Raw genomic sequence first — 22093 nt, 5'->3', positions numbered from 1 at the left:
TATAATCCCCATGCAGATAACAAATCCCATGTTTTGGTTTATAAAAGCAGGAACAATAATCATTACGCAATTAAACAGAGGGGTAAATAGATGATAAAACTGCATTTGGTCTCACTCAGAATGAATTGGTATCTGATACCGCGTCATCTGGAGGAAGAACAGGAGAGCCTTGCAAGCATGACATGGAATAAATTAAATTCATTACACAAAGCAGTGATTTGTGATAAGAACTCACCCTAACTCCATCTCCTGGGACACCTTATATAGTGAGAAATCAATAGGTGTGTGGCAGACAAGTACCACAGGGTGCCTAAGTGTCTTGCTTTCAACTGAAAACAGTTGCAATAGCAGCCCTTTTCCAGCCTCTGGACAAACATCATCTTCTCACCGACATTGCGATGCGAGAAATCGGTTTTATTTTGCCATGGAGTCAGTAAATACTGGAGTCTGGAAGTATGTTTAGGTCCTACAGTTTAGACACAAAGATCAGATTCTCTAGACAATGTGTTCAGTAAAGAAGGATTTATTGTGAGGCAAAAAGGCTTCTAAAAGAAAGAAGATAGTAATTCCACTGAATCCCCATGTGAAAAGCTGGGGGAAAGAAAAATACAGGATGGATAAGACAAGAACTGGCTTAAAGAGAAGCTACAGTTACTTTTGAATGGAAGCGAACAAAAGAGTTATACACAAAGATGAAAGGGTAAATAAGAGTAGCATACGTTAAGAGCTGAAGTGATGAAATAGTAAGAAGAAAAATGCTAGATTTTGTTAACCAAAGAAACTGAACATTCAAAAAAATTCTTCTGAAAAGAATATGAAATAAAACCAGAAAGAGATACATATTAAGAAATCAGAGGTTCAAAAATAGCTGAATGCAAAGGATTGTGAACAACTGATAAGGAAATGCAAGACAATTATTAATATCAGATTGTTAATAATCAAAAGCATTGTATCATACATCTTGGTACTCGGGGAGTGATGAGGCTTACTGGCAAATAGCGAACAGAGTTCAGAGAGCAGATGAGAACCTGTAGCAGCATAGAACCAGTCTCTAAACCAAGAAACCCAATAAATCACCAACTCATTTGATTGTTTAACTTCACTACTGGGTAAAATACTATTACATATAGTAGAAGTAATCAATATAAAACCACTAGGAAAATACAAGTCATTAGACATTACAATGATGACAAGTTCATAAAGAAAAACTGCACTCCATGACATGTCGGCTGCCGCCTTACATGCTGGGGTTTTGCATAGATGTCCCCAGACACCAGTTTCAGCCCATCCTCTCCAAGCTTTCCTTCTCTGCATCAGCTCTGCAAGATCACAAGGCTATCTACGCTGTCTGCAAGGTGCTAATGTAACGCAAACATTAATATGAAGTTGAGGGAGTGAGGTTGGTTGTTTTCTGAAATGGTACCACTCGTATATGGCAAATGTCTATGGACAAAACATGATTAAACCTAGATCTTTAGTTATTCCCATACGTCATTAACATTTAAACGTGGTTTAGCTGGTTTTGGGTAAAGAGGTTTTGACTTGCTCATTTCTATAGTGAGTGGTATCAGAAAAAAAATAATCTGTATAAGCTTTTAGTAAAAAGCTACAAAAATAGAAGTGCCAAGGAAATAAATGAAGGCATTTGAAATTCAAGTGGTAAAAAGGCCTTCCAGCTAACTGGGGAGTTCATCTTTCCAGTCTGCTCCATCCTCCAAAAGCTAGTCCAAACAGATTATCCACCAGAGCACTTTCTTCTTTGCTCTTCTTGCAGCACGAGAGCGAAAAAAGAAAATGCAGGGATCATTTGAGAACATTAACCTCCTTGGAAGAGAAGGGAAGGAAACAAGATCTTTAGAGAATTGCATTCTGTCTGCCTCCGCAGTAATGGCATTACACTTGAATGAATGCAAAATTATGTGGAAGACTGTTAGTTTACTGAAGGGTCAAAGAGATGACAGCTGTGGCAGGCAGCAGTAAACCTTTAATATGCTGTGATGTACCAATGTGCACATCCTTCAGTGGGTGAATAAGTGTGGCTGAACAAGGGATTACACCTGAGCAAGCAACTGCATAGATTAATAAATTCAGCATCAGACCATTCAACAGCAGAGGCTGTGGGAGGGGAGAAAAACTACTGCCCAGAAATACCTACCTGTTCTTCTGCCACTCCGTTTATAAAAACAAATACAACTCCAGTGCTAAAGAAGAAAGTTTAATAGATGGAGACTTGAACATAAGAAGAAAAACCCCAAACACAGTGGGACCTTCCACCTTTTTGTTGGTATCTAAGCAGAATCGTTAAGTGACAGATGCTCTATGTGCAGATTGATCTCCAGCCTAAGCCAAATTGCTCCACATAGGGTGATGTAATCCTAAAAAGTATATCGTTAACTACAATTTAATAAAAAGCCACAGGCTGAAAAAATACAGTTTCATAAAAAAGAAAGAAGATCTCTCACTGCACAGGGCTGAGAGAGGTAATAACAGGAAAATAAAAAAAACAAAACAGGTACTGCATCTCTTCTCGTAAGTAGGGAGAATTTCCTTCGTTATTAAATGAGACTCCACACAATTCACAGCCCGTGCTCTCTGTCACCGCTCACTATCATATTCTACTAGAAACACTTCAGTAAATACATTATCGACACAAAAATAAAGACAGAAGCAATGCAGTGTAATAGGAGTATTCTGCAAGTTCCATCGCTTTAGTATTAAGATACCTCCTTTGCTTAGCAAATAGCCGTACTGACAATAAACATCAGGAAGCAAAGGAGGCAGGTTGGCAGCAAACTGGAGCCCTGAAAAAGTAAGAAGATACACAGTGAAGACATTTCAACAGCTATTCTCAATCCTGCCTAACCCTGACGTTTATTGTGTTGCAGCCATGGGTGACTTACAGTTAAAACTTACTATATATTTACATATTCATTGAGTGTTAGTAAAATTTGGTTCATCACAAGACAACTGCGCCTGTTATACACCTTTTAGCAACATCATTTTTTCCTATTTCGGAACTTGTTGCTGTAAAATGCATTCAGAATTATTATTTATGTACTTGATTCAGTTTCAGGAGGCTCCAAATCCAATAGTTTTATTAGCCATGAAGGGTGAAGTACAACACAGATAACACAGATATGTTTATGTTGACTGAAAAGTTTTACGTTTGATTTTGTAAGTTGTAAAACTACAGTTGAAAGATCAAAGGATAAAATTCCTACTGAACACTCCTATTAACTTCAACGGGATTTAGATCAGGTCATTAATGTGGTATTAATGTAATGTGGATGCTTTTAAGTGTTATCTCACTATTATCTGTAGTACGCTAAATGGGCTAACAAGACCCCATTAGGGTAACTCTGACAAACAAAACAAGGGCCGAAATTCTTTCCCTGGCAACGATTTGCTTTGATTTTTCAGTGAATATAAGCTGTTTTCCCAAATAAGCCATATACTAGAGGTTTAGGAACAGTCCTTAAGTGCAAGGAAAGTCAGCACTCTTCTCAAAAAAAAAAAATCTGCAAGAATTAAAACAAAAACATTTTTTGTTTCGAGCTTCGCTGGGCAGGGGAGGTACAGGAAATGCCAAAATTATTAGTTATTTATGAAAATTCTTACACCTACAGAAGTGAAGCTAGCACTTCAAAAGGCTCCTGTTAAAAAGTCTCAGAATTTTGGCATAAAGTCTAAGTATCTAAAAATATAATGGATCAAATTGGTTCAATTTTTTTAAGACCTAATCTTTTTAAAACTTTTAGGTTTTAAAAGCCTTGAAAAAGCCCACAAACAACCCCCCCCAAGTAAAAAAACTTCCCCCCAAACCCCACCACCAAACCACTGAAAAAAGCCCCAAACTTATAATGTAAGAACTAGACTGTCATGTGCTAAATAATTTCAGCAAACAAATTATTGCTGTCCAAAGACCATCTAAGTTAGCAAAACTAATGTTTAAGTCAAAAATAATTATTGCCAAAACGTAGATAGCTATTAGAGAAATGAAAGTGTGTATTATGAGGATGAAGCGTGAATAGGCTAATAAACAAACAGCCCATTCCTCACCCACTGACCGTAAATACGCTTTGAATGCACCCACAAAGCTGGGTAGCAAAGCTGCTCCCAGCAGGACTCTGACAGTAACTAACAAAAGGTGGTGGATAACCAAAAGCAGGTGAACAACAAGGCGCAGTCAAAACTTTGGTTCGAGAACATCCTTATTTCTTAGTGTCAGCACTAACACTGCCGCCACTGGGTTACATCTCTGGTTCTCAGGAAGACGCAGTCATCAGGACTGAGGGAGCAGACAGTTAAATCATCCCCGTTACAGCTACGGAAGAAAAATTTGGATTCAGATCAATTTACATAACCGTCTTCCATTGCACTTCAGTTCAGACGCTTATTATATTAAGCAAGTCCAATCAAGTGAAATATTTAATATGAGAAAAAGATGTACAGAGACGAAGCAACAGCTGCTTTTTTCAACCTCATCTAATGCCTTAAAACGGCCAGCAGATGCACCTAAGAGAGGATGGGAACCCTTTTGTACAAACTGGTTTTACACTCTGACCTAGGGCCTCACCCCTGTGATACGGAGGATTCAGAGACCCTCCCCCAGTCGGGATGTTCCCAGCTGCGGACCTGTGGGCCACCAACACGCAGAAGGGCTGGACACAAAGACGGGGGTCAACACAGCCCCCAGCTAAACCTCTGCTTGCACCCAACTTCCTCTTAAGAGATTCCAAGTTACATGAGGAGTAAAGTCACGGCAAGACTTATCTTAAGGCTTTTCTTCAGTTATAGCCATAATGTTGCAGCTCATTAAGTCCGTATTTTTGGATGGGCGTGTAGGTTGGCTTTCCAACTTTTTCGAAAAGTTTTGCCCAGACAACCTACTAAAACAGTGTGAAAACTTTAGTCCTCATGGAAAAAAACACACTGAAAAACAATGCAATAAATAGCTTTGTGTAAGAAAAAAAATTTGGATTTTTTTTTTTTTAATATATCCAAAATATTCTTTCCCTTCTTTCCTGTGCCCCAGGAAGTCTGTGCTCTCTCTCCTTACCATACTCCTCTCCTTCATAAGCTATTAATGTGAAAGCTTTGAAAGATAGCTTTGAAAGATAGTAAGAGACAAACAGATTTGCATTAAAAAAAGATAAGGTTGCTATAGGAATAAGACAAAAACTGTTACTTAATCCAACATAAAAAGGATGAGAACTGGAGAGAACTCAAATGGAATTGAAACTGTCACCCCAACCGATAAGGTTATGTTCTGCAACAACTGCTTTTTCTCCCTCATTTACTCTATGCTTTTATGTAATTTCATTTTCCCTTCAGATACTATTTACAGAATAGAATAGTTCAAGTTAAGATCCAAAAAAAATTTTAAAAAAAAAGTTCAGCCATGTAATTTTCGTTCTTTAAACTACAGTCTATGGTTTGCAATAAAGTTTTGCATAGACTAGTAAGTAAAATCAGATTTATTTTTTTCCACAGCTGCAATCAAAGGCAGTCCTTATAAATTTTGAAGGCAGAAGTCACACTGCTCCCCCCCCCCCCTAAAAAAAAAAGTCAAGGCACCATTAACGTCAGTAGTTTATCTCAAAAAACACTGGCTCTTATCAGAGCTTGCTAAAATCGCTTCCCAGGTGGCACAAAACATCACAGGAAGGAATGAATCCAACCCATTTTTGAGCGGTTGATACAGGATAAGTGTTCCTTCACATTCTGAAAAATGTAGGGAAAATGCATTTCCTTCCGTCACATATCCCCATAGCTGACTCATTAAATAACATGCCGTATGATATCCCTACACAGGGAACCTTAAAAATGAGAAATGTGATGAAACCTTAAAAGACCTAATTCATAACATCTCTACCCATGGATGATCTCTGGCAACATGAAAACCAGAAAGTAACCTGGAATGAACTACTTAAAGAATTTCTTGAACACATGGCAAGAGCTTTTAAAGATTGGTTCTTATTTACGCTTTAGCTCTTCCAAGCTATGCAAAAGCCTCCCAAAAAATGACCAAGGAGCAGACCTGAAGCTCCTTGAAGGTGCCATGGCAAGATTTGTTAGTGTACATTCACACCAGTGTGAATCAAATCCTGTATGTGGTACGAAGGCTGTTAGTGTCACAATCCACCTGTTATCTTCAATATCATAAAATTTGCCATTCAGCTGTTTACCAACAGCAATACCTTTATCTGCCACCTCTGAAGTATGGGAGAATCCTTAACTGCATCTGACATTGAACTACTTGGGGATTTTTTCTATATTGCTTTCAGAGTTATAATTAGTTGTATGAGGAACCAGGATAAAATATACACTAATTATCCTTGACTATGCAAATTAAGCTGTTTTTCATTCAGGTTTAAAACATTTTGAAGTTCTCATCGCACAACAACAGCCAAAGGCAAATGAACGCTCCATTTCTCTTTGCAGTCCTTTGCCTCTTGCTGCAAAGCACCCGAAGATGCACTGAGTTATTCTGCAATGTACGCACCTCCTGTGCAAGGCGCGAGTCGCAGTGCACTGGGGACAAGGTGGCACTTCCAGCCTCTCCCGTCTGCAATGGTGGAGGAGTGGCACAGCAGTTGTGAAGTTTTCTGCTTATTTAAAATAATCTCCTGACATACTCTATTGCCTCTACTAAACAAAAATGATGCTAACCCACCAATTCCTCACACTTGTTTTAACAAAGTGACACGAGATGGAACAAACGCCGGTGTGTATTTAGAACAATACAGAAAGTCTCCCATTTGTGACTTTTCGCAGACCCTTGCAAGGGTGATTATGCTTTTTCTTAGCAATTTGAATGGAAACTTCTGACTCACCTGCACAAGGTAAGAGCCATCACAGTTTAAACCCAGGTCTCCTCAAAACCCACAGCCCCACGCCCTTTGCATTAGGCTGTTGCAGGTTTCTCATTTTACACCACAGGGAAACATCCAGTTGGCTTCAGTAAACAGAGTTCCCTACTGTGTATCATTGCGTACAGTTACTCCCCTTCTTCACTAAGGTTTTCTCTCCTCCTCTTTTGTATTAAAACACTACAAATACTTCTAGTGGCTGGTTCAAATAAACTGGTTTCTACATTCAAATGTTTTTCCACTGAGTTTGCAGTCCCTGAATATCTGACCCTTGACTATGCAAGAGTAAATGTCAACCAAGCACAAACACACTCTCCTACATCTCATCTTTGTCTTCCAAGAAAGCCAGCAGCACATTTCTAGAAAAAAGGTCTACTTTTCTGCTACGAGGCCTGTGTTTGAAATGCTGTGACTTTGTTAGAAGACTTCTAAAAAGTTGGCAAGAAAGTCATAACCATTTGTTCCATCCAAGAAGGAAAAAACATCATGCAGCATTAAACAGCTATATTTTAATATTCTGTTTAGAGTTATGGAAATTTGGTTCATTTTAGCATCAATAAGTTCTGATTGTGCTAATCAGACAAGAATATAAATGAGCTTTTATTTGCTTAGGTTTTCAAACATGTATAGCAATATGGTTGAGGTTAAGCTTTTGCTTTCCAACCTTGTGTTATTTTTTTTACTGAAAACCAAGTGTGAAAATTGTGTTCTGATCCCTGATAAATAGTGATCTTTGAAATCTCAACACTGATATGTACATCCTGTATTGGAAAAGTTAAAGGCTAGTATTACCTCATTTGTTATTAAACAAGAAACTGAAAGGTTAATTATGGCAAAAATCAAGCTTTCGTCCAAGAGGCTAGCAGCAGCACATTAAATATTACCAAAAATTAAAAATCTAAAGCATTAATTTTGAACATAATCATTAAGAACAACAACAAAATCAGAACAGTTTCTTCTGGAAGGCTTTGTAAAATACAAAATAAAGTATTTATTTTCAGTTCTGTTGTTTTTCCTGAACATCTGCCAAATTATTCAGCTTTAGATTTCAACCACAATGGACCTTCCCTGTTTGTCAACTGTCATTCGCAAATGCTTTAATATGTTTTTTCACACACCCCCCAATGTCCTGAGCTGCCCAAGTGAAGGGCTGATACAGCTTATGCTCTGCACAGAAAACCTCCCGAAGTCTTTTTCCCTTGTGTTCCCTCCTCAATGTCTTTTACCTTTCTGCTTGCGCAGAAAAGGGTTTTCCCTCCTCTGCCTTGGTATTTCCATAGCATGACTCACATGCAGATCTCCAGCCTTCATAAAGCAATGAGTTGATAAAGCAATGAGCACCACTAATCTCTTTTGTAGGTAAGAAATAGCAGATAAAAGATAGTACCCAAAACCCTGGGAATTATCACAGTAGATGAGATTACTTATCCATCTTGGTCATCATTTATTCTTCAGCAATAGCCAACGATAGATACTTCAAAAGGTGGTTTAATCAATGAAGACAGCTGAACAGAAAGCCTGGGATGCTTCTGTCCAGTTTGCTATCAAAAGGCAGAAGAAACAATAGGATGGCTATTCAGGTAACAAGTGAAAGCTTTATCTTCATTTTATTACACAAACCAGCAGAAGAAAAGCAAAACAGCCAAACTCTGAGCTTTTATCTCTTCAGTAGGGACAGCCTGGCAAGTAAAGAAGAATGATTTTAATAGCTGCTGCTGGGGGACAGGGAAGAGGAGATAAGCTGATGCTTTGAGAGAGAAGAAAGAGGGACCCCAGCTCACTGCGAGCGGACGCCAGCCTCTCCTCAGGGCAGCTCCTAGTGTTCCCCACACCACCTTGGGATAGGAGGGGGGAGCAGCCTGGTGTTGGGGTGGAAGCCAGCTGTCTTGCAACAACTTCCAAGACCTCGCTGCTTCCGAAACTCAAGACTTGCTAATGTTGGACCATACTAACCCAAAAAGCAGCTGTGGAAAGACTCCAGTCCTACCCTCATCACGCAGCAGGCATGCTACGTGCTAAGGAACAGCTACTTTCTCCAAGGTGTCCGAGACAGGAGACGGAAGTCATACAACAAATAAGTAGTCATATACTAAATACAAGGCAATGACCTGTCTCCCAAGCAAATCAGCAAATAGAAGTCCTAAGACAGTGGGAGTTATCACCATTCTTATTAAATAAATATTTAGGCTGTAGATTTGAATAAGTATTCTGTTAGGAGTTACTATTCAATGCACCCAAGCTCCATAACCTTTTACAAAAACACCCAAAACACTGGAATTACTTGCTATATGGTAATGCATTTTAAACTGCACTAGGCAGAAGAACTGTGCAAATACAGATGTACAGCCTTCATACTCAGTAATATTCGCAATAACAAAATTTTATTGTAGGATAAAACACTTCAAAATTTCTTCCCAGCAATTTATGTAAAAATTAGAATTGCCACTACCCAAAATTTCTCCATTCAAGAGTTGTCTTGTTAAAATGAAGCATTAATTGTTTGGAGGTGAGGATTCAGCTTTAAGGGTAGACAGTGTCACAGCGTCTGCAGCACAAAGTAGCTGCTTTTCAAGAGAAGGTTTTCTTCAGCTTGGAAGATGAACTATAAACAGATGACACCCTTCAGAGGTATTTAAGGTCTCTTTTTGAAAAGAGAGTTTCAGTATCACTGCACTTTCTATACTTAAGGAATTAAATGTTGTAACTGACAGAGTATGCCTGCCATCAAAATGCAGGGTCTGTAAATCCACTGAACTTGGAGAAACTCCATTAAGTCATTGACAGTCTTTTCATTGACTTGGACCACCCTGGGTTTATATATAACTAACAAGAAAAAACAGGGGATCCAGATAAAGATGACTATATTTATTCCCTCAGTTCCAAGTGAATGGATTAGATTATCCTCTATTGCTGTTCACCACCTTATGGCAACACTGATGAAAAATGAAAACAAGCCCTAAAAATCCTCTCGAAATGGGTGTGCTCCATTGGTAGGCTGAAAACAGAAAAGCTCACAATGCTAAGCACAAGTGTGCAAGACTACTATAGCTGTATCAAAAGCAAGAGCAGCAGCAGGAAGGCAGAAGCAAGATTTACACTGGTTCACAGGAAGAAGTGAAACTGGTCTCCAGTAAGCCACCACCGTCTGTCAGTTCATAAGCAAAATACACCAGCAGCAAGGCAAATTTCTTGCCTCCCGGAGCTCAAATACCAGGTTCTTTGCTGTATCCTTTATCCACCGTAACAGAGGAGTAGTTAGGCTTGATAGTAAGTTGTGCTTAATGCAAAGGGATATCCAGTGTGTGCCTTTTCAGATTTACAGCAGCAGTTCTGCTTTCTGGTAACAGATCTGTATGAAGCACCCATGACATCAAAAAACTCATACAACAGCCGAACTCTAAAATTGGTTCCTCATTTTCTAAGTAATTCAATAAGCAAACAAAATTTTCTATCAGTATAATGAATCTTGTTAGCAATCTACAAGCAATCCAAGCTAAACAATTCTGACAGTCATTATTGGCATGGATTCATTTTAACATTACAACTATACATGTATAACGTACAAAAAGGATATTACTATTAATATGCAAACCCATTATGCATTAAGATACAGACTGGCTCTGTCTGAATGCTGTAACTTGTAGCAAAAACTGGATTTTAACAAGAGCAGTGCCATAGTAGTAAGTGATGATAAGTATTTTTATTTTTTTTTTTTCCCCTACAAGTGGATTCTCACCCATACAGAAACTCCTCACCGAAGACTAAATCAAAATTATTGCAAGTTCTTAAGAGCTATATCTGTTTTTTTTTGCACAGGGTATTGCTGGCATTCTGCCAGCGTCCAAGAAGCCTATGCTAAGAATTACACATTTATGACTGCAAATATACTCCTACACAGGATTAGTTTCAATACAAGAATTCACCAGAAACATGAGTTATTTCTTCATCTACATTAAATCAACAATATGTTGATGTTGGTACGCCCCTTGTTTTCAAGAAATAATGAAGAAAAAGAAAAGGCACTCTCATGCCTCCAAAAGACGTTTAGCCACAAGGAAACAGCATCTCACTACATCAGCGCATACCAAGAGGAAGATAACAGGTGCACCCATGGATACTGGGTGGGGAAACTGAGCTTTTAAACAGACAGACTGCACATATAAATGCAAGGTAGCACAGGTTGGGACTACATTCATTACTGTGGTCAGATGCTACAGCAGCACTCCAAAAAAAAAAAAAAAAAAAAACAAAACCACCCAAACAAAACCACAAACATATTCCAGACTGATGGGAAAACATATGTATTACTGCATCTGTAAACCCGGTAGATGAGAAAGGTACTGGCTTTATGGAGCAGCGGCTTGGTAAGGATTTGACAAAAATTGAAGCCTGCCTCCAATTATAGTGGATGCCAGAATGAAAAGGAGTATTGATCACTTGTCTCATTGATCTTACTGGATCCTGATATTTGGGATCCAGGGCAAGTGCAATGGTATTAAAAAGTAGACCCATAACACGCTCTGTTTTCAGTAGGATCCTCTTTCTGCCCCTCCAAATCAATATGGGACAGAATATGTGGGGTAAAAAACAGGAGCCTGACTGAGATCCAAGCAAGCCACTCACCCACCATCTCATAAAATGTTATTCCAGGTGTATAGAGCCAAGCTTTTCTACTTTCCTTGTGGCACGATTTAATAGCAACAATAAATCAGTAAGGACATGGGAGGTTTGTTTTCATGCTCTTTGGAAAATGAAGAATCATGCCTTCCAATTTCGTAAGTCCCCTAAACTTAATACTAATAAAGAGAAAAGCTATGGATCTGATACATGACATTGCTGAGCCTGAGGGTTTAACGGAGTTTTTTCTGTATTAGACTTAAAAGAAAAAAACAAAATTGAAAAGTAAAAACACCTGAATTGACACAAAGAAATACATATAAAATGATCTAGTTTTAAACTCAAATGGACTATTAAATAAGAAATTAGAACAAAAACCTCCCTATTGGCAATTTCAGTGTAAAGGGACAGAATAGGAACCAAGACTCAATATCCAAATAGTTTCCGTATGTTCCAATAGATTCTTTTTTTCCCTTTTTTTTTTTTTAGCCAAGACTTGTAACGGCTGGATGAAAAAGTGAGTTTAAGGGAAATTTTTTGTTTTGCCCTATTTAGATAAAGTGCAGTCAAGGTAGTGTTAGGAGACACTGATTGTGGTGGCAACAAGTTAGAAGCTTAGCAGAGAAAGTTAGTCCAAGTGGATTCTACAGGCCTCACCCTGGACATGCTGTTTGAAATGTGCCCTTTCATCTCCTGAAGAACAACAGTTTCATGCATTTACACACACAGTTCTCCTTGTTTCATTTCTTTGAACTTTCTCTTTATTCACAGCTTTCTTCCCCCTTCAAACATCCTTCAAGAGCTGTTTTTGCTCTTAATTCTCAGGAGAAACTTTAATAAGATACCTTTCCAGGAAGAACAGAGCAGTTGTTTTTAGCAGTATAAACCAGCTGAAAACAGCAGAAAATTAGGAGAAAGCAGAAGAAACTAATGCCTGTGCTCACCCCGGTGCTGCTGTGAATGGCTAGGTGAGCAAAGGCGCAGACTTGTGCTGGCTGGGGGGCTGGGGGCAGCTCTCCCCACAGCGCATCCTCCTGCTCTCCAGCCCAGCAGTGCAATGAACGGCAGCAGGAAAGTGAAGCCAAAATTAGCAAGAGGGGTAACAAAAGCCAGCTGCCATGCAAACTGCAGAGAAGCAGTTTACACCCTTATGTGATAGGTGTTTACCTTAATTATCTGAGATGTTCATCATATTGACCAGTCACTGCAATAGCAGCACATCACAGTCTGCAGCTCACTGATCCTCCCATGTTCTGGAAATGAGGGAACTGCTGTCCAGTTCACCAAAAGAGGATCTGGAATCAGCTGTGTCACTTGGGAGGGGTGGAAGTAGATACAAGAGTCAGGAGAAGTTGTAACACAGCTGAAATCAATTCATGACTTCACCACAGATCACAGCTTAGTTTTGCTCTTTAACTGTTCGTGTTGGTTTGCATATTTTATTCATTTTTATCTTTGAAGTTGTTCTTTGGAGTAATTTAAACATAGTAACAGTAAAGTATGTGTTTTGAAGTTCCTTTCCTAACAAGGTAGATGTTTTGAAACTCCATATATGTATATTTAATGCCAAATAATCATCTTTTTGCTCCCTTCGGTAAATGGACAAACAGACCGCAGGATCATTAGTCATACAGATATCAGCATACATCAATAAACAAAAACCCAAGGGCCTTTTATTTTTTTTTTTCATTAGATACGCTTACATCCCCACTTTGATGAACTGTGAAGATTCACATAGGATAAACAAAAAGCAATTCAATATAGGACACTGCACTAAGGGAACTAGTTTGAAATACATTATCTGTAAGGACAGAGAGTGTCAAGGTTTATAAGCCAAGATCAGCAGCATCTCCATTTCTGTAGCTGTGATGTTATTTCATAACATTGAACTGCAGACAAGTCTTGAAAGAACTGTCTTTTTGCTTATAAGCAGAGCACAAAAATATTGCTTTCTATAGAGCCAGAATATCTGTGGATCTATGTTAGCGATAGGTTAACTCTCAGAACTGTTTAACAACTTGTTTTACATTCACAGTGTGCTCTTACTAAAATCCATCTTGAAATAAACTCACCTACAGGATTCCCAAGCGGATTTTAGAAGCACACCGTTCCAAAGGTCTACCAATAACATTCAAGCAATTGAAGCAAACAGATAATGTTAGCATCAAACGCATGCCCAGCCTCCAAACAGTAGAAATGTATGTCAGGATGGAGACCTGCGGAGCTGATGAGATGGGTTAGGCAACTGGAAATGCTCAATTCAGGCTGTTCAGCAAGTTATGCCTGGCTCAAACTCTTGTCTCTGCAAGTGCTGACTAACTCCAAACAACATTCTCAATGACTGCAATATAACCATGTTAAGTCAGGGATATATACCAATTATGGGTACTCCAGGCTTCCAAGCAACCCTGCTCCATCAAATCATCTGGCATTTCGCAATGTGAAAAACAGCGTATTGCTTGACTTCTTGATGGTTCTCCATTCTGCCAGCTCCCCATGGCTACTAAACTGACATTTAGGACATATCCTAATTGAAGGGAGATGAACTGAAAAACATGCAAAGAGGGGCTAACAGGATACACACGGGAAGAGAAGAGTCTTACAAGGCCATAATAATTTGCACTTTAAAATACAAGCAACGTTTTCCTTGTTACTGCAATGGTCTTTGGAAACTAAGTATTTTACTAGTAGAGTAATTAGCTGAATGACAAACATTTCTCTATTAGCAAACTCAATGACAGTCAACGCCAACTTGACTATTGAAAATATTGAACTTTGAGAGATGTGAATCGACAAATTTGCAGTGAACATCATCCCTTTCATACTGTGTCTCTTTCTGCGGTAACATTTGCATATAAACACACATCTATTATTAGATTTTTTTCCAGCAAGTCATTTGGTAGACCTGGTGTTAATATGGTTTAACATAAGAAACCTTCCCATTCATCCTGAATCCTTAAGGTTACCTTCTTCATAGGCAGTAAAAACAAAACCTGCTTTCATCTAAGTTGCTTTTAAATATGACCCAAAAGAACTGAGATGACATGAAATAAAAATGTAAGAAAGATTAAAGGATAAAAAAGTCCTTCAACAGATGGGTGAGAAATCTTTCATCCTTGTAGAAGGAGGTTATGTACTTCTCCACACAAACCACTGCCAAGGCCAGAGTGATCTGAGAGGAGCTTTGAGGGTGTCACACCAATAGCTCTACAGATGTTGCAGCTCATGCTCCAAGTATTTATTTGCAGGACTCCAACCGGTGATGTTTACAGCTTTCTCCACATTACTGCTCATGTTATAAAACACCAGCAGTGCCTGGGAGACCAGGAGAACCCTCTGCTACTTCAGAGTCAGCGACCCTCCTTGGTCTGAATGTTACCTTATGTGTTACCTCAAAGGTTTTTTTTCCTACTTAAAAAAGAGCGTATTTGAATTCAACACATCAATCCAGAAGATTTGCATGCTTTGCAATTTAAAAAGATTCAACTTCAATAAGGGTAAAATGAGTGTTGTTTTTCAAAAGAACATTTTACTGCATGTTATCTATGAATGAAGTATTGGGATGTTTTAGCCTTCTGCTCTTGTACTAGATGTATCTCAGATATTTATTACGATTCAAAGGATAACTATTAAATTGTATAAATGTAACACAAAACTATAGCAAGATACAGTTATTAGTCCCTATCTTTCTTACCTTATATCAACTGAAAAACCTTTGAGGAAGAAATAATTTTTAACAGACTAAAAACTAGGCTTTTTTTTTTTTTTAGCTTCAATACTCGTTTAACATAACTCTGAACATAATGAAATTGATTCATTCTACTATGAATAATATGCATGATGCCAGTCACCAATGCAAGTGATTTATTGCATGAAAATTATTCATACATTTAAGTATTGCAATGCAGGAAATCAAAACCAGTGAGACTACACTTTGCAAAACATTTAGGTAGCTAATAACTTTTAATGGTTGGATTTTACCTCTTTTTTCCCCCACCACAGTATCCTCCATTACATCAACTAATCACTTTTAAAAAATGATTTGGCTTAGTCTATCTTTTAACTAGCAAATAATATATCTCATTTGAATCACAACTGTACTGAACAGTAATCAGAAACCCAGAGTTACATATGAGATTCATAAGTCCATACACACATTCTGCAACAAGAAGTCATTTTTCTGACATTTATAATGTCAAATTTTGCCAATTCAGATGTGGTAGTGGCTAATCGCCCTTACAAGTAATTCCTCAAAGATAATACAGACTTAGCAGTAGGCATTGCAGAGAGTGGACTTACATCCTTCAAGCCATTTTAAGACTAAAACCACATTTTCAACTTCAGGTATTTCCAGATGCCCAAAAGAGAGGCAGAGTCTGGAGGAAATGCTCCACTTTCCAGCTAATGCAGGATGCTCTGAACTTCACCCTCCTGCCCCATGCAGCATCGCTGCCGCACGCATTTGCTGCCAAAACGGAAGAGCTGGAAGTGCAAGCGCAGCATCGAGCAATGCCACGAAACACTACGCCTAATCCTCCTGTAGGGAAACAGCTCCCTGCTTCGTTCTCCCTCGCTGTTTTGGGAGTCACACTTATTTACATGGCTTATACCACAGTAGTGGTATGGGCCAGACTGACACTGGTAAAGCACGGACCCAGCAGCAAGATGGTATCTACTCAAGAATATTATTAAAAAGGTAGCTTTGCTCCGAGCAGTTTAAAGGGGAGAAAAGCAAAGCCCCTCTTATTTCAACCAGTAATTCTGTCTAAGTCTTGTATGATTGTTTCAGTGTCAGAAATGCCCAAGACCTCTTTCAGAAAGCAATCTGTAAAGTAGTCCTGCAGGAAAAATAATTTATATTTTTAAGTCTCTCAGGATTTTCTTTTTCTGTAGAAAAATGTTTGGATTTGGCAGAGACAATATTGGCACCTTTCATTTTACAGACTGGTTTAACAACATGGCTTCACTTTCTTTAAAGTTTTTGACTAAGGCAAAAGCAAATCACGGCCTTCTGAATCCCTGTATAAAGCTAAATCCACATACCTTACTCACAGCTATTTTTTCAGTGCACCTCATGCAGGAATTCAATCCTCCTGAGGGCTGCCAGAACATAAGCACCGGTTACAGGAGGATGGGGGATGAGAGAGGAGGCTGGCACAGCACACACTGCACTATCAGCATAAGCAATCACAGATGGGTGACTGCATAGGCAAGCCACAGCATCAAGGTCTCTCTCTATCCATCCCTGCTTTACAGTTGTTGCAAAGAAACACATCCATTCACAACAGACCCATGCTATAAACCATTTGACGTACATGTTTCAATTAAAGCACATGCATATATGCTATCCTCCTTCCCAAAGTAGCGCTGACCATTCTGTAGGGCATGCACACCAGTAATTTAGGCACTATCAGCTGTGCCTGCCCTTTGCAACCCTGGTGATGCCAACATGCACCAAAATCACCAAGAGTCAACCCCTGAGGACAAAAACAGGAGCCTCATCTCTGCCTCACACGCACCCTGGCATTACTAGGGATGCTCAAGCTGAATGCATGCTGAACAAAGATCTCCAAGAAGAGCGCGGGACTTCTGCTGCTGCCGCTATAAGCATTGACCTCGATAAGGTAAAGGAAAATTACTCAGAAGAGCTTAAGAGGCGGGAGAGAGAAGACCTGAAAAGCAGCCCAAGTTCCAAACACTGAGAATTAGCTGGGATATTGTCTGGTGGCGTAGGAAAAGCAAACCTCTGAACTGCTGAACTGGTGCAGTGATAACCTAGTGCTACTCCTCAGGAATAAACCGATTCTAAAGTAAACAAAGGTTTGACAAAAGCAGCAGCAATCATCACTAGTAACAGCAAGAATTTGAAGTTTCCACTTAAAGGAAAATTCATATTGCAGCTATTAAATCAGCATACCACAATGCATGCATTACTAATAACATCCTTGATGCATGCAAATATCTTCTGCTGGCTTTGAAAGCACAGCCCTAAATAGTAACTTTGGAGGAAAAAGGTTACTTTCATTCTTTTTCTGTTAAGATTTTGTATTATTTAAGATATGTATTGCATGCTTGGTTTCTAAATTCCATGTGACATTTGCATTTCAGAGCCTCTGTGGGTCTATTCAAGTGCAGTTCAAAACTGGACTATAGAGACTTATGCGTAGCTCTAAACTGGAAGTTAGAGATTACTGTATATTGTTACCTCCGAGACAGCCAACAAATGACACCAGGAACAGCTGTTTCCACAGCAGCAGCATCTTCAGTCACCTAAATTCAGTAATTCTGGTTCAGTCTCAGGTGAACTGTATGTTTAGTCTTCCAGGTGGTAAGGTTTAGCCTGTTAAAAGAACAAACATAAAATTGAATCCTGTGATGATCCCTGACAACCGGCTTCCTTGTTAATGCACTTTTGAATAAATACAAAGTTGCCAGATCCTCTGTGGTTCCTCCTCTTTCCTATGACTTGACCTTCAAAAGAAAGGTACATACATGTATCACATTTAGGTATGTATATGAGGTGTGCAGTAGGAGCAGAGCTGACAGGTAGGCTGATTTCGTGGTTCCTACTTCTCACCAACCTCCAGCATTTGTTTATTTGTAAGAAACAGCAGTTTTAAAGGATGAGAGAGTACACGAGGTACAATCATACCCGAAGTACAGTGGCCTAATGCATTTGTTACAAGAACAGCTTGCATTACACTTGCCTTGTTTGCACTGTGCTAGCAACAATCTGAACATGTGCAGTAACCGATTTAATTAAAGCCATGTCTAACCAATTCCTTTTTTCTTGTTTGTTTGTTTTCCATACTAGATCTGCACTTGATAAGCATAACAGCATTGCAGAAGTCTAAAGAGGAAAATCTAGCAACCAAAAAACACACCAGTGAGCACATCACACTCAAGTGCATCAGGTGTAATGAGATGCTATGAAATGATTTGCCAGCTTCCATTTCTATCTTTGTTACTGGGCAGATAAATGGTTTGCCAAGATCTACTAGCCTGGGTATGACATTGTCATTTTACTTCTATTTTTTTTTTCCTAAAAAAAGAGCTTTACAGTAAGTTGTCTGAAGTTGTATGACATCTGTGGTCTTCATATTTTGTTTGTGTCACTTCCATGGCCTCCACTTTCTGCAGAGGAAGGGCAGCTGGGCAAGACCGGAGGTTCTGCAGTACAGAGACCAGACCGAATGGCTCCTTCTGGAATTAGTCTACAGATCAATACACAGAAATATTAAGGTCAAGAAAGCAACCATTAATTCTGAGGGGCCAAATCTGAGACGTCTGAACTTGTTTTTTCCATGTGGACTCTATTTAACTTTACAGTTGAAAATTGTTAATGCTTCTGTAAATCAGGTGTGTGAATTTCAAGCTAAACACGCCAGAAGAGACGATACAGATGGTCCCCTCTGACACATCCCCACCCTGTGATTTGCTAGGAGAATTTAATCTCCCAAAAAAAAAAAAAACACTGCATGGCCCTTTGCCACAAGATCCGTATCTTTTCACATCCCACGATCCTGGCTCACGCAGGGTATCAGCTATCAGCTGACAGCAGCATCCTCTCCTCCGTACTGTCAGAGGCATTGCTTTCTCTTTGCGCCCCCCCCGCCCCCTTTTCTACGACAGAAAATAAGCAAAACCAAAACCTCACCTTTTTATCAAGCAATACATATTGGTCATTCCCTGCCCTGTGTTTCCAAAGGCCATCTGCAAAGCCTTTATCCATGGATAGGAAGGTTATCCATGGACAGCCACAGACCAGCAGCAGGACAACCAAACCCCCATCCAGGACACAGCCCCAGCCATGCTGCTCGAGGACCTGATGGCCACGGGCAAGGCAGAAGCCACAGCTGTGCCAGTGCCACTCCACCCTGGCACAGGAGTGTCTCAGGATACCCCCTGTTTTGGGCTGCAATGCTAAATCCTGCCTAAGCATGACCATCCTAGCCCTTGGAAACCAGTGGTTTTGTAACAGTAACGTTTGCCCTGAGAAGTGAGGATAGCTGGAAGGGAAGGAAGGGGAGGAGGTAGAGTAGGAATACTAAAATAGGTCACTCATATGTCAGCTTTCTTGCAGTCTTACAAGGAAGAAAAAAAAGATGGAAAAGCTAAATTAATTTGATTTTGTTCTTTAAGTACTCTAGGCAAAGCAGAACATGATATCAATTTCAGGCCAGAAAAAAAGTGCTTTGGTAGAAGCTAAAAAAATTGAAAAGTTTTATATGTGGGTATAAAAATCACAAAAATACATCCCAACCTCTGCCTGCATTGTATTTTAATAAATTTGAATATCTAAGAGAGAATGGTAGTTACCAGCTAGCTAACCTTGTAAGATTTAAATTACTTTAAATGCTTTATTTTCTCTCTGTCCTGTAAGATTTTGCTAATCTAGGATCTATTCCCTAATGCTCCAAATTTCGTTTTTAAAACATAAGTATTACTGTTCAAATTCATAGCTTGAAGACAGATAAACATATTCTTATGCTCAATAACAGGTCAGTTCTTTACAAAAGAAGATACAAATTCATACACATACCAATTTAACACCAAGCACACACCAAAGTATAAAATTCTTAAAGTTTTTCCTCAGTTCATTGTTGAGCAATAGCCTTCCCATTAAAGACAAGCAGCCAAAAGGAGGTTTTCCCTGCTGACCATAGGCTCCCTGCTCTCCCCTTCGACACCAGGGTAACCTCTGCCAAGTCAGATGATGATTTTAGGCTTTTTACAGACCCTCAGTGAGTATTTGTCACCAGAGTAAGACTTTTGCTTAGAAATTGCTCCACGAATCAAGTATTGAGCACCACTCCAGCTCAGCTTTACAGTAATCTTTAAAAAAAAAGCTATTGTATTAATCTGAAAATTAGTCCCCCATCACAGGTAACAGGCTAAAATCCATTATATTTGACAGGTTGCAGTGAGTTATTTTTCATAATATCCATATTCCTATTATCTAGCACATGGAAATAATCTGCATGAAAGCTACTCACTGCCAATGCAGGGATTCAAAATCAGGTGACAACGTTGAGCATCTTTGTCACCTTCAATCTTCTAGATAACCCTGGTTGTTTTTCAGATCATCCACACTCAGAAAGAGGAGAGGAAGATTACAAAAACAAGTCTCAGCTCCTTGCCATTTGATTGTAGTGTTTCAAATATGTCACATCTTTGAAGTGAAGAGTAATGTAATATAAATGGCAAAGAATAATTTTACCTCCCCCTCCTTTTCCAGAAGGAGGTGCTTTTGGAAATAAATGGACTTCAATTACCACCACAGAAAATCAGCACTTTGTATGTAAAGGCCGGAAAGAATAAAGACAAGCAGCACCTGCTGTGATTGGAAAAAATGGTAAAGAAACAAAAGCGAGCAATAGTCGTATAATATGTAAAAGGAAATATATTTGTATTTTTAAAATTAGAAAGCTTCCTAGTATTAGATAGTGCTCTGGTTTCAGGAGAAGACGAACATATTTCAAACAGTAAGAAAGGAAACCTGTGAAGTGGTGCGAACACACCAGGAAAAAAACAACAGATTTAATTTCTTTATTATACATTTATTTGACTTTCAGAGATAAGTAAACTCTTATGAGCTCCTCTGAGAAGTCTGCTGAAGGCAACCACAGGATAAGTGAGAAAAAACACGACCAGCCAAACAAACTACATGGAATGAAAAGCACACATAAAAAAAAATCAACTTGATTTTTCTTCCTTCAAAATTAGCTTTCCAAAACCCATGAACTTTCAGATCATAATATAGCAAGTGATAGACAAGAAAGAGATAGAAAGTTTGGGAAAAGTTCAAGAGTCAGTAATTTTATTCAGTGACTGTAATTTTTACTACCCAGCCCCGAGTGTAAAAAGCAGTAGTTCCCCAAAGGTGAAATTTTTATTTCTATATATAGAAATGGAACTTGTCAGATCTGGCTGACAAGTTCAAGTTAAACTTTGAGTTTGAGCTGGAGGAATTTGCAGCGTCACCGAGTCTAAATTAGTCAGGAATTCCTGGAACTCAGGAGACTGAGAACTTATTTTTCTGTATTGATCACAAACCACAAAATAAACTGATGTACTGACACTAGAGGTCAGCATATCTTTTCCAAGGGAAAGAATTATTACAAACTCATCTTGATGAATTGTGATATTAACAGTCTAGTTAATGATAAATTCATCTCCATGGGGCACCATAAAAACGAGATGTGCTGATTAGTGTGGAATACGCCTCAACAACTTGAAGAAACCCATTTCTAGTTTGAGGGGAAAAAAAAAAAAAACCTGAAAACATCCATTTCTCATTTCCTTCAAAATGAAATTACTTGCTGTGAAAAATTACCTAGCATGCTTTGTTTCAATGAGGAATACCTACATGGCGGACTCTTACCTTCCACATCACTGAACTAAGCCTCTGTCTCTTACAGTCCATACTCTAAGACTGATGGGAATGAGCACCATGATGAAAATATGCTTTAGAAAAGTGTGTAGTTAGCACACAAGCTCAGAGGAAAAAAAAAAAACCAACAAAAACCCACCAACAAAAAACCACCCCCAACCTTTCAAAGATGCTACGATCATAGGCTTTGAAAATGCAAAATACAATAAAA

The 22093-nt window shown here is 38.9% G+C and overlaps 1 protein-coding gene across 1 annotated transcript in view; it reads right to left on the bottom strand.

Annotated features, from left to right (window-relative positions):
- CNTN3 (contactin 3) overlaps nt 1-22093 on the bottom strand; it is a 111929-nt gene that overhangs the window by 63835 nt on the left and 26001 nt on the right. The window contains exon 2 of the mRNA XM_063348405.1: nt 17695-17829. Within this exon, the coding sequence (XP_063204475.1) occupies nt 17695-17749 (55 nt within the window). The 5' untranslated portion in view covers nt 17750-17829. The remainder of the gene's footprint in view (nt 1-17694; nt 17830-22093) is intronic.

Source organism: Chroicocephalus ridibundus, chromosome 10, assembly GCF_963924245.1.
Source record: "Chroicocephalus ridibundus chromosome 10, bChrRid1.1, whole genome shotgun sequence".
Classification (NCBI taxonomy): domain Eukaryota; kingdom Metazoa; phylum Chordata; class Aves; order Charadriiformes; family Laridae; genus Chroicocephalus; species Chroicocephalus ridibundus.
The sequence above is the reverse complement of the archived record's forward strand: the minus strand, read 5'-3'. Positions and strand labels throughout refer to the sequence as shown.